Genomic DNA, 14,097 nt, shown 5'->3' with positions numbered 1-14,097 from the left:
CACAGAACATGTACATTAATATGTTCTGCTGAGTGATTAGCATTCCAGTTACCTCAGTTCGGTATGTGTCCTCTTGGCTAGGCACAGGGTCCGTCATGAGCGATGGCATCGACACGTATAAGGCGCGAATGGCGTCCCGTGGTATAGCCATCCATGCTGCTTTCACCTGGTTCCAAAGTTCATCGGTGGTGGTTGGCATTGGGTCACAGCGCTGCAACCGACATTTCACCATATTCCATACACTTTTGATTGACGACATGTCTGGTGATATGGCGGGCCAGAGAAAAAGGCTGACATCCCTTGACACCAAGAAGGCACGTATTCGTGCAGCAACATGTGGTCGTCATTGGCTTCCGGAACAATGGCGTCTGGATTGTCGTGCAGAAAGGGTATGCCTACGGGTCGCAGAATGTCATTCACATAGGTCACATTGGTCATAGTGTCCTGGACACGCACCAACTGTGATTTGTGGCTGTACCCAACTGCACCCAGCACCATAAGGTCTTGAGTTGGCGCTGTATATCTCGTGCGAATGCAGTCACTGTAATGCCGTTCCCCCCATCTGCGCAGAACCAAAATGCGGCCATCATTTTCAAACGAACCGAACCTGGATTCGTCCGAAAACGCAATCTGATGCCATTCCCGTCCCCAGTGACGTCGTTCCATACACAATTGCCGTCTAGCATGTTTCTGCAGATTCGTGAAAGGTAGGCGGAGAACTGGACGACGCGCACGTAGCCCATGCCATAATAAACTGCGACGGACTTTCACCCCGGATAGAGTTCGATGTGTTACACTGCACCACTGTTGCGCCAGAGGTGACGAGAGTCGCAGGCACATTTTACCGTTGGGTATTGTTGCGCTGCGATATCAATGTTGACCTTGAACTCGCGGGTTGACATGGCTCAAATGCTGATCATTTCTGTAGAACATACTAGTTTACATGTCCTGTGACTGAACGTCGTATCTCTAGTCGTTCAAGGTGTTCTGTTCTTTTTTTTCTGAACGTGAGTGTAGAACATAATTATGTAGAGTCTCCCGTAAGGCGTTACTGTGCATTACTCTGATCAGTCACTGTTTGCTTCTATATTAATTCTTTACCCATCTTATTTAATAATTTTATAATGTTTAGCAGTATATTACGATGTGATGATGGAATCTGGAATGTACTCTGGTCGTCTCCTCCAGAGCACGACCCAAATCTTCTCAATCCAGTAAGGAGGATGTGATGAAAGATGCCTGTTAGTTGGCTTTTTGATTTCTTGTAATATATTTCATTTTCTTTTCGTGATTTGTAGTATTTATTTTCCTACTTTTTTCGAGACCTCACAATAACCAGTTTCAGTGTAAATATTTCGATTCTTTCAAAAGTACATAGCTAATTCAATGCATCAGAAGTAGATCTTTGGAGATTACGTTAGCCATCAGCCACTAGGCTTCGCTGGCGGCTAGTATGACATGTGGGTGCTTTGTTCGATGGAAGTCGGCCACTATTTATTTGCTGTTGCTTGGCTGTACAGTACTCTGGAGTGTTAAGATGTGTCTGGTTCGGGAGAGTTTTGATGATGCATGCCATTCTGACGAAGTCATTTTGTTTGATGGAAAGCCACATTGCTGAACAGTCTCGAAGATGTGTGGTAAGGGCAACCCAGTTTACATTCAGTGCAGTTTACCATGTGAGGTTAACTGGGTTTGATTAATAGTATTCTCCTGCGTGCTAGTACCGTTTCGCGTGCTTATGTGCAGCAGAATAAGTTCGGAGATGTTGCGAATTATCAAGTCACTGGAGACTGGTTGATACATCATTAACAACCTCATTTCATTCAGCATAAACTTAAATTTGAGGAGCGTAAAGTTATTTTCGTGCTGATGATTTTGGATTATATGCTCAACACGCTTTACTAACGAGAAGTTTGGGTTATATTACCGTTAAGAGATTGTACATTCTGTTAACTGCCTTTCAAGCTCAACACATCAGTATTAAAATCATGAGTTGTGACTCTATTTACCAGAAAGTATCCTTCCACGTGTAAATTTTACTAAAATGTGCCTCGCTGCAAAACTGCCGCCTTTTTTGAAACTCAAATAGGTTCCTTGCACATATTTTTATGAATAGGCATTCAGGTAGAGAGTGAGCACTGTTGACGATGATAATGATTGTCATTATTATTATTCTTTCCTGTCTCAGACGTTATGTCTGGTTAAAAATGGAAAGTGACGCGGACCTTGATCAAGCGTCACTTCCTTTTAACTGTACAGTATATGTTACAATGCATTTAGGAACTTTCGGGTAATTGAACATGTATCAATAATTACAGATTTCTGTAGTTGTATATATATGTTTGGATGTAGCTGTATTGCGTTGGTGTACTGGTGGATACTGTGTGGTATGACTCCTGTAGTTGATGGTATAATTGGTACAATGTCAACTTTATTCTGATGCCACATGTCCTTGACTTCCTCAGCCAGTTGGATGTATTTTTCAATTTTTTCTCCTGTTTTCTTCTGCATATTTGTTGTATTGAGTATGGATATATCGATTACTTGTGTTAATTTCTTCTTTTTATTGGTGAGTATGATGTCAGGTTTGTTATGTGGTGGTGTTTTATCTGTTATAATGGTTTTGTTCGAGTACAATTTGTATTCATCATTCTCCAGTACATTTTGTGGTGCATACTTGTATGTGGGAACGTGTTGTTTTATTAGTTTATGTTGTATGGCAAGTTGTTGATGTATTATTTTTGCTACATTGTCATGTCTTCTGGTGTATTCTGTATTTGCTAGTATTGTACACCCGCTTGTGATGTGATCTACTGTTTCTATTTGTTGTTTGCAAAGTCTGCATTTATCTGTTGTGGTATTGGGATCTTTAATAATATGCTTGCTGTAATATCTGGTGTTTATTGTTTGACCCTGTATTGCAATCATGAATCCTTCTGTCTTACGGTATATATTGCCTTTTCTTAGCCATGCATTGGATGCGTCTTGATCGATGTGTGGCTGTGTTAGATGATACGGGTGCTTGCCATGTAGTGTTTTCTTTTTCCAATTTACTTTCTTCGTATCTGTTGATGTTATGTGATCTAAAGTGTTGTAGAAGTGGTTATGAAATTGCAGTGGTGTAGCCGATGTATTTATATGAGTGATTGCTTTGTGTATTTTGCTAGTTTCTGCTCATTCTAGAAAGAATTTTCTTAAATTGTCTACCTGTCCATAATGTAGGTTTTTTATGTCGATAAATCCCCTTTCTCCTTCCTTTCTGCTTAATTTGAATCTTTCTGTTGCTGATTGTATGTGATGTATTCTATATTTGTGGCATTGTGATCGTGTAAGTGTATTGAGTGCTTCTAGGTCTGTGTTACTCCATTTCACTACTCCAAATGAGTAGGTCAATATTGGTATAGCATAAGTATTTATAGCTTTTGTCTTGTTTCTTGCTGTCAATTCTGTTTTCAGTATTTTTGTTAGTCTTTGTCTATATCTTACTTTTAGTTCTTCTTTAGTATTTGTATTATCTATTCCTATTTTTTGTCTGTATCCTAGATATTTATAGACACCTGTTTTTTACATCGCTTCTATGCAGTCACTGTGGTTATCCAACATGTAATCTTCTTGTTTAGTGTGTTTTCCCTTGACTATGCTATTTTTCTTACATTTGTCTGTTCCAAAAGCCATATTTATATCATTGCTGAATAGTTCTGTTATCTATAGTAATTGGTTGAGTTGTTGATTTGTTGCTGCCAGTAGTTTTAGATCATCCATGTATAGCAAATGTGATTTTGTGTGGGTACGTTCCAGTAATATTATAGCCATAATTTGTATTATTTAGAATGTTGGATAGTGGGATCAGAGCAAGGCAGAACCAGAAAGGACGTAATGAGTCTCCTTGGTATATTCCACGCTTAATCTGTATTGGCTGTTATGTGATATTATCTGAATTTGTTTGGATATTAAGTGTGGTTTTCCAATTTTTCATTACTATGTTTAGGAACTGTATTAATTTAGGATCTACTTTGTATATTTCCAATATCTGTAGTAACCATGAGTGGGGTACACTATCAAAAGCTTTTTGGTAATCAATGTATGCGTAGTGCAGCGACTGTTGTTTAGTTTTAGCTTGATATGTCACCTCTGTATCTATTATCAGTTGCTCTTTACATCCTCGTGCTCCTTTGCAGCAGCCTTTTTGTTCTTCATTTATAATTTTGTTCTGTGTTGTATGTGTCATTAATTTCCGTGTAATGACTGAAGTTAATATTTTGTAGATTGTTGGTAGGCATGTTATGAGGCGATATTTTGCTGGGTTTGCTGTGTCTGCTTGATCTTTAGGTTTCAGATAAAGTATTCCTTGTGTAAGTGTATCACGGACTGTGTATGGGTCTGCAATGTAATTGTTAAATAATTTAGTTAGATGTGAATGTGTTGAGGTGAACTTCTTTAGCCAGAAATTTGCTATTTTATCATTTCCAGGGGCTTTCCAATTGTGCGTAGAATTAATTACTCGGGTGACTTCATGTTGCAAAATTATCACTTCAGGCATTCGTGGCATCATCTTGTATGAGTCTGTTTCTGCTTGTATCCACCGTGCATGTCTGTCATGTTGTACCGGGTTTGACCATATGTTGCTCCAGAAGTGTTCCATGTCTGTTATGTTTGGTGGATTGTCTATTTTAATGTGTGTGTTATCTATTGTCTGGTAAAATTTCTTTTGGTTTGTGTTGAATGTTTGGTTTTGTTTCCTTCTATTTTCACTTTCTTTGTATCTTCTAAGTCGTTTGGCTAATGCTTGTAATTTCTGCTTCTTTTCATCTAATTGCTCTATTGCTTCTTGTTGTGAGATTTTACATAACCTCTTTCGTTTTTTGTCTGATATTTCATTTCTTATAAATTGTGTTAGCTGTCTGATGTCTTTTCTCAGTTTTTCTATTCTGATCTGTAGCCTGTGTTGCTCGTTTTGTGGGTTTCTTCTGTGTGTTGGTTGGTTCTGATCTCTGCCTAGTGTGTATATTTAGTGTAGTGAGTGCTCCTACATATACCAATAGTTGTAACTCTTCCATAGTTGCATTTTCATTTATTTTGTTGTGTATTATTGTGTTGATAGTTGTTTCGACTTGTGAGTTATTTGGTGGTCTATGCAAGAATGGTCTAATGTCTGTATTTGTGTCTTTGTATTCTATATATGTCAACTGAAATTTTTCTTCTATATCTAACATGTGTGTCACTTCATGTGCTATTTGTGCTTGTTCTGGTGGCTGTCTTAAGATTTCGTTTTCCTCTGATTGTTTAATTGACGCGTGTTGTTCTTTCTTTGTTTGCTCTGGGTTGTTTGAGTCCATTACTGTATTTTCTTCTTCTTCTGATTGCACATTATTTTGTTCCAGTATTTGTTGTACTTGTTGTTTGATGTTTTCTAATTCTGACTGGGGTATCCTGTTATTTTTGATTATTACGCGAATCTGATCAGCTAGTCGTTGTTCTGTTAAAAATTTTAATTCTGGGTATCTGGTAATAAATGTTGTGTATACTTGTGATCTGTATTCAGTTGTGTTGGTTCCTAAGTTTGTTACTTCGTAATAATAGAACATGAGGTGTCGGTTAACTTCATCTGACCATCTCATCCTCTGTCTTTGTTTTCCTTCTAGAGTGGTTGCAGGAAGCATATCCTGCAAAACACCTCTATTTGGATTTAAATCATTTGCCGTGTGGCTAGCAGTGTCGTTACCATTGTGGACGGGCATAGGGTTCAAGCGTCGTCCCCGACCATGACAGCGCTTGTCCGAGGCTTCATTAGTTCTGTCCTGAACCAAGTAATCACACTAAAAGGGGGGTTAGCCCTATTAGTGGTTTGTTATTTTCGTCGCCTTTTACGACTGGCAGAACATACCGGAGGCCTATTCTTTTCCCGGGCCTCCACGGGGTTCATTATTATTATTATTATTATTAGTAAATAGTGAAATATCTTTGCATGGTAGCTATTTTTCAGGAAATGTGTATGATCCTGTGTTGCTGGATTCTGAAACAAGTGGTACCAATGCCTCACTGAACTGATATCATTACACAGTACACAGTCAGTAGAAGTTCAGGTTTCTGTTAAAAGATTTGTCACCTGGTGAACTATTTTCCGTATTCAGAATTTATTTAGACAGAAAATGGAAGTACCGTAGTGCACTGCTGGAATCTACAAGTGGAATGCTGATACATGGTCATCCAACCCGTTGTTATATAGAACTGTTTATTCTTGTATTATGTCCTGTTTTATGACATGTAGGCCCCTATTTCTCCTTCTGCTGCGAGGGATTTATGAAACGGTGACCTGTGTCATTACTTAATAGATGATTTCGAGTCAGATAATGTTAGAAATTTATTCTTTTGTGCGTCGCATATTTCATTCTGCATGTCACTAAAATATCAGCCCATATTTATCACTGTCCAAAAGCATAGTTCTTTTTTACACTAACACAAACACACACACACACACACTCACGCACACACACACACACACAGACACACACACACACACACACACACACACACACACACCTTTCAATATTCCGAATTGTGCCAGTGTGTAGTAGAAATGAGCCAATTGCTCTTTGTTTGTAGCCATATACATTCAGTTATAGATTTAACTGGTATGAGGCCTTTGTGAGCAACAAGCTGTTACTTACTGTGACATATCATATCACTAATTATTGCCTCTGTTGCATATTAAGACTTACCATATTACCAACCGGAAAATCGTCTTCCTTGAGAGCTGACGATTCATCTGGTGAACCCAATTCCTGTGAAAACAAGGGACAAATTTTTTGTTAGCTTTCACTAAAAGACTCAATATCTCCGTTCACACTCTACAAACCAAAGTGAATTATATAATAGAAAGTACTACCATTGTATTGGATATTAGTGTTTCTTGCCATTCCGCCAATGTATGGAGTGCAGGATGAATGTCAGCTTAAATCCGTTTGTGCTTTCTGTAATGTGTCTCAGCTTGTCTTCACGGTGCCTATAGAAGCGATAACTGGGTTCCTGTAGTATGTTCCTGGGTTCCTCTCTTAATACCGGCTCTCGAAACTTTGTAAGTACCCTTTTGCACGATAGTTGGTGGCTGTCGTCAACTGTTCATGTTCTTCAGTATTTCCAAGACGCACTCTCACCCGGCAGACAAAGTTGTAACCATCCATTGGTTGAAGTTGAAGACAGTGCTGCCAAAGCAGATTTACTAAACACAGACTTCCGAAATGCCTTCACAAAAGTAGACGAAGTAAATATTCCAGAATTCGAATCGAGAACAGCTGCCGACATGAGTAACGTAGAAGTAAATATCCTCGGAGTAGTGAAGCAACTCAAATCACTTAATAAAAACAAGTCTTTTGGTCCAGACTGTACACCAATTGGGTTCCTTTCGGAGTATGCTGATGCATTAGCTCCATACTTAACAATCATATACAACCGTTCGCTCGACGAAAGATCCGTACCCAAAGACTGAAAAGTTGCACAGGTCACACCAATATTCAAGAAAGGTAGTAGGAGTATTCCACTAAATTACAGGCCCATATTGTTAACGTCGATATGGAGCGGGATTTTAGAACATATATTGTGTTCGAACATTATGAATTACCTCGAAGGAAACGGTCTATTGACACACAGTCAACATGGGTTTAGAAAACATCGTTCCTGTGAAACACAACTAGTTCTTTATTCACATGAAGCGCTGAGTGCTATTGACAAGGGATTTCAAATAGATTCCGTATTCCTGGCTTTCCAGAAGGCTTTTGACACGGTACCACACAAGCGGCTCGTAGTAAAATTGCGTGCTTATGGAATATCGTCACAGTTATGTGGCTGGATTTGTGATTTCCTGTCAGAGAGGTCACAGTTCGTAGTAACCGACGGAAAGTCATCGAGTAAAACAAAGTGATTTCAGGCGTTCCCCAAGGTAGTGTTATAGGCCCTTTGCTGTTCCTTATCTATATAAACGATTTGGGAGACAATCTGAGCAGCCGTCTTCGGTTGTTTGCAGATGACGCTGTCGTTTATCGACTAATAAAGTGATCAGAAGATAAAAACAAACTGCAAAACGATTTAGAAAAAAATAACTGAATGATGCGAAAAGTGGCAGTTGACCCTAAATAACGAAAAGTGTGAGGTCATCCACATGAGTACTAAAAGGAACTCGTTAAACTTCGGTTACATGATAAATCAGTCTAACCTAAAATCCCTAAATTCAACTAAATACCTAGGTATTACAATTACGAACCACTTAAATTGGAAAGAACACATAGAAAATGTTGTGGGGAAGGCTAACCAAAGGCTGTGTTTTATTGGCAGAACACTTAGAAAATGTAACAGACGTACTAAGGAGACTGCCTACACTACGCTTGTCCGTCCTCTTTTAGAATACTGCTGCGCGGTGTGGGATCCTTACCAGGTAGGACTGACGGAGTACATCGAAAATGTTCAAAGAATGGCAGCAAGTTTTGTATTATCGCGAAATATGGGAGAGAGTGACACAGAAATAATACGGGATTTGTACTGGAAATCATTAAAAGAAAGGCGTTTTTCGTTGCGACGGAATCTTCTCACGAAATTCCAATCACCAACTTTCTCCTCCGAATGCGAAAATATTTTGTGGACACCGACCTACATAGGGCGGAACGATCACCACGATAAAATAAGGGAAATCAGAGCTCATTCTTTCCGCGCTCTACACGAGATTGGAATAATAGAGAATTGTGAAGGTGGTTCGATGAACCCTCTGCCAGGCACTTAAGTGTGATTTTTAGAGTATCCATGTAGATATCGATGTAGATCCATGCTGTCCTTCTTGAGAAATGTGTGTCTCTTGTCAAATAGTACTACTATTCAAGGATGTTTGTTTGTAGAGTGAATGTATTTTTCCAGCATCATACCAATGATACTATGCCTGCTAGACTGAGCTTATGTGTATACCCAAAAGTTTTTAGATACAAGTTTTGTATCAGTCTACTGATTAAAGTTGCGAGTCATTGATTCTGTGATCACAGGACATTACGCAAGGCCATCAACCACGGATCTTGCCGAGGTGTGGTGGCTTGCATGCCTCAGTGATACCGGTACCCAAACTAAAGAGGGGGGGGGGGGGGTTCTGTGGAAAGGGCAGACAAACATGTAGTTCCGGAAGGACAGCAGTCTTTTCAGTCTCTTGCAGGAGTAACAGTCTGGATGACTGACTGATATGGCCTAGTAATATCAGTTAGCATGGCCTTTGTGAGTTGGTGATGTAAACGGATGAAAGCAAGAGGAAACTACAGCCGGAACTTCTCCGAAGGACTGCATAGTTAGATAATGATAGCGTCCTGTTGGGTAAAATATTCCGGATTCCATTTGGATCTCCGGGCAGGGGCTACTCAGGGACTGTCGTCATCAGGAAAAACAAAACTGCAAAACTGGCATTCTATACATCAGAGAGTTTAGTGTTAGACCCCTTAATCGAGTGTATTGATTAGAAAATTTAAAGACAAAAATGGATAGGTTGAAGCTATAGGTAGTACGGATTAGTGAAGTTCGGTGGCAGGATGAATAGACATCTGGAGAAATGAGGACTGGGTTATAAGCGCAAAATGAAGTAGAGGTAATGCAGGAGTGGGTCTAATAGTGAATAAGGAAAGAGAACAGGAATAGGCGTAAACTACTAAAATTAGCGGAGTGAACGCATTATCGAGCCGAGATTGACACAGTGCCAATGCCCTACACAGTAGTACAAGTGTACAGGGTGAAAAGTACTTAAACCGACAAACTCTGGGAGGTTGTAGGGGACATCAAAACAAATATTTTTCCCTAACGTCATTTTTTCCTATGAGGAGTATTTAAACCAGTAAATGAAGATTTCTCTGGCGGCAAATTTATTAAACCAACAAACACTTCTCCATTTTTTATGACCAAGAGACAACACATTAACACAACCCAATTTCAATTACAGTAGATTTTCAAAAATGCCTCCATTGACACGTAAACAAAAGTTACACCGTCGGATCATGTTCTGTCTGACACGGGCAAAAACCCCAGGAGAACCTGAATTGTTCCTGCTGCTGCTACTATCCGGGCAACCAGATCCTCTTCTGATGCAACAGGAGTTGCGTAAACAAGGTTGCGCATCTCTCCACACACAAAAAAGTCCAGAGGGGACATATCTGGGGATCGAGCAGGCCATGGTACAGGACCACCTCTGCCAATCCACATTTCTGGGAACCGTTTGTCCAGGAATCGACGCACACGACGACTGAAATGTGCCGGCGCCCCGTCATGTTGGAACCACATGCGTCGTCTTGCAGGGAGCGGGACGTCTTCCAGCAATTCTGGCAATGCTCTGGCGAGAAAACTATAATTGTGCCTGCCATTTAATGGCCTAGGTAGCAGATAGGGCCCAATTAAACACTCCCCAACAACGCCGACCCACACATTAACGAAGAACCGCACTTGATGAGCGCTAGTAACTGTGGCATGTGGGTTATCTTCACTCCAAACATGCGAATTGTGCATGTTGAAGACTCCATCACGCCCGAACGTTGCTTCATCGGTAAACAATACAGAGGATGGAAATGTAGGATACATTTCACACTGTTCCAGGTACCACTGCGAAAACTGTGATTTGGGTGGATAATCAACTGGTTCCAGGTTGTGGACACGCTGTAAGTGAAATGGACGTAACAATTGCTCTCGAAGGACTGTTCTTACATTCGTCTGATTCGTCCCCATGTTACGTGCAATTGCACGAGTGCTGATTGATGGATCCCGCTCCACACGCTGCAAGACAGCTTCCTCAAATTGCAGCGTTCTTACCGTGTGACGGCGTCCCTGTCCAGGTAATCTGCTAAATGATCCGGCCTCACGCAGACATTGGTGCACAGCAGCAAAGGTCGTATGAAGCGGGATACGGCGATTAGGATATTGTTGTTAACAAACCCGCTGTGCAGCTCGTCCGTTGTCGTGCGCTACGTAGTACGCACCAACCATATCAGTGTATTAACTCCAGGTGTATCGCCCCATTAGTAGACAGGGACAATCCACTACTACACTGGTGGACAGCAGTTGCCAACACCTGAAGAGCGTAATACGCCCTCTAACAACTGAAGATCGTAATACGGCCTCTAACAACTGAGGAGCATACGGCCTCCACCGGTTTAAATAATCCTCATAAGAAAAAATGACGTTAGGGAAAAATATTTGTTGTGATGTCCCTTACAACCTCCCAGAGTTTGTCGGTTTAAATACTTTTCACCCTGTATATCTATGCAGATGATGAAAATATTGAAAGCATATATAATGAGATAAAAGAAATAATTCAAATTGTTAAGGGATAGGGAAGTGACGGAAGTCAGTAGTAGGCAGAGGAAGAGAAGGAAAAATAGTGGTTGAATATCAACTGGGGAAAAGGAATGAAAGAGGAAGCCACCTGGTAGAATTTTGCTCAGATCATAACTTAATCATCTCTAACACTTGGTTTAAGGGTCATAAGGGAAGGTTGTATACGTGGAAGAAACCTGGAGACACCGTAATGTTTCAGATCCATACGTATTATAAAAATGGATGTACGTCTATATGTATGATGTATGTTCCATACTTCCTCTTAAACCACTGGAACGATGTCAACCAGATTTGATACACGTATCACTTACTCTCTGGGAAGATTCGGCAACGAGGTAAGAAACATACCTATCAAAGGGGTAGGGGTGGGTGTAAAAAAACAGCGTAGTACTTGATGCGTGAATACTATTACTTAAAAACTACGTAGGCTCCTGCGGCCGGTGTTATGACGATTAAAATTCTTCTGGGTGTTGTACTGCGTCATTATATAAAACACTTTAATTATAAACTTACAACCCATGTTCCGACCGTATTACAGCTTCCTTCCTCAGTACAGGACTAGTTTGGAAGAGGAAATGTGGCTCTATTTACTTCAGACGATCGGTCTCAATACGTCATATTTTTGAAGCTTAAGTGGCCCTAGAATATAATAGGATAGACATGACGGAAGGTAGAGTGCAGGAAAGAAGCTATTCGTGGGCTAGCCGGCTTGCCAGTGATTGACTACGGCTTGCAAATCAGCGCGTGGCTTCCGGTGGGTACGTCTTCTTCTGATGTGCGAAGAAATACAGGGCTATTACAAATGATTGAAGCGATTTCATAAATTCACTGTAGCTCCATTCATTGACATATGGTCACGACACACTACAGATACGTAAAAAAACTCATTAAGTTTTGTTCGGCTGAAGCCGCACTTCAGGTTTCTGCCGCCAGAGCGCTCGAGAGCGCAGTGAGACAAAACGGCGACAGGAGCCGAGAAAGCGTATGTCGTACTTGAAATGCACTCACATCAGTCACTCATAACAGTGCAACGACACTTCAGGACGAAGTTCAACAAAGATCCAACAACTGCTAACTCCATTCGGCGATGGTATGCGCAGTTTAAAGCTTCTGGATGCCTCTGTAAGGGGAAATCGACGGGTCGGCCTGCAGTGAGCGAAGAAACGGTTGAACGCGTGCGGGCAAGTTTCACGCGTAGCCCGCGGAAGTCGACGAATAAAGCAAGCCGGGAGCTAAACGTACCACAGCCGACAGTTTGGAAAATCTTATGGAAAAGGCTAAAGCAGAAGCCTTACCGTTTACAGTTGCTACAAGCCCTGACACCCGATGACAAAGTCAAACGCTTTGAATTTTCGGCGCGGTTGCAACAGCTCATGGAAGAGGATGCGTTCAGTGCGAAACTTGTTTTCAGTGATGAAGCAACATTTTTTCTTAATGGTGAAGTGAACAGACACAATGTGCGAATCTGGGCGGTAGAGAATCCTCACGCATTCGTGCAGCAAATTCGCAATTCACCAAAAGTTAACGTGTTTTGTGCAATCTCACGGTTTAAAGTTTACGGTCCCCTTTTCCTCTGCGAAAAAAACGTTACAGGACACGTGTATCTGGACATGCTGGAAAATTGGCTCATGCCACAACTGGAGACCGACAGCGCCGACTTCATCTTTCAACAGGATGGTGCTCCACCGCACTTCCATCATGATCTTCGGCATTTCTTAAAGAGGAGATTGGAAAACCGATGGATCGGTCGTGGTGGAGATCACGATCGGCAATTCGTGTCATGGCCTCCACGCTCTCCCGACTTAACCCCGTGCGATTTCTTTCTGTGGGGTTATGTGAAAGATTCAGTGTTTAAACCTCCTCTACCAAGAAACGTGCCAGAACTGCGAGCTCGCATCAACGATGCTTTCGAACTCATCGATGGGGACATGCTGCGCCGAGTGTGGGAGGAACTTGATTATCGGCTTGATGTCTGCCGAATCACTAAAGGGGCACATATCGAACATTTGTGAATGCCTAAAAAAATTTTTTGAGTTTTTGTATGTGTGTGCAAAGCATTGTGAAAATATCTCAAATAATAAACTTATTGTAGAGCTGTGAAATCGCTTCAATCATTTGTAATAACCCTGTACACTGATAATTCCCGTTCAATAAATAGAGTCACCTTTCCTTCACCAAAACCAATCTTCCCCTGAGGAAGGCCGATGTAGTACGGTCGAAAGGTTGGTTTTAAGTTTATAATTAAAGTATGTTGTATAATGACGGGGTACAACATCCAGAAGAATTTTAATACCCTTTACTTTAGTCATGCAGTATTTGAGAATGAGAGCACTTACTGACTTGCAACAAACTTCACACTTGGAACCCGCGCAAAAGGTCGATATTTCATTGCTTACTACATTATCGCTATTCATGCAGTGAAACCGCCGCATAAAGGGTGACGTTTAAATTTATTACCTCTTCACTACTAACTGTATTCTCGACGCATGTTGCAGACAGTATTCACATGTACCAGTGTATGTACTAGCAAAATTATATCATTGTATGCCTCATAGTTCAGGAGATGTGATGTCGTAATCACTGAGATGTGTGAAAAACTGCCATTTCATGCATGACGTTAAAATTTATTATTTCTTTGCTACTTACTCTACTCTCAACGCATGTCGCAGGCAGTATCCACACATGCCACTGAATGTTCCTCCAAAAATTTATCATTGTAGGCCTACGGCACATAGTTCAGGAGATATTATGTCG

At 40.9% G+C, this 14,097-nt stretch overlaps 1 protein-coding gene across 3 annotated transcripts in view; it reads right to left on the bottom strand.

The window, feature by feature from the left end:
* LOC124723001 overlaps positions 1–14,097 on the bottom strand; it is a 150,980-nt gene that overhangs the window by 65,844 nt on the left and 71,039 nt on the right. For all 3 annotated transcript variants that reach the window (XR_007006476.1, XM_047248175.1, XM_047248176.1), the window contains one exon: positions 6,720–6,782. Coding sequence is in view for 2 of the 3 variants with exons in the window: in XM_047248175.1 (XP_047104131.1) it covers positions 6,720–6,722 (3 nt within the window). In the remaining variant the exon portion in view is untranslated. The remainder of the gene's footprint in view (positions 1–6,719; positions 6,783–14,097) is intronic.

Source organism: Schistocerca piceifrons, chromosome X, assembly GCF_021461385.2.
Source record: "Schistocerca piceifrons isolate TAMUIC-IGC-003096 chromosome X, iqSchPice1.1, whole genome shotgun sequence".
Classification (NCBI taxonomy): domain Eukaryota; kingdom Metazoa; phylum Arthropoda; class Insecta; order Orthoptera; family Acrididae; genus Schistocerca; species Schistocerca piceifrons.
This window is presented reverse-complemented; position numbering and strand designations above follow the sequence as displayed.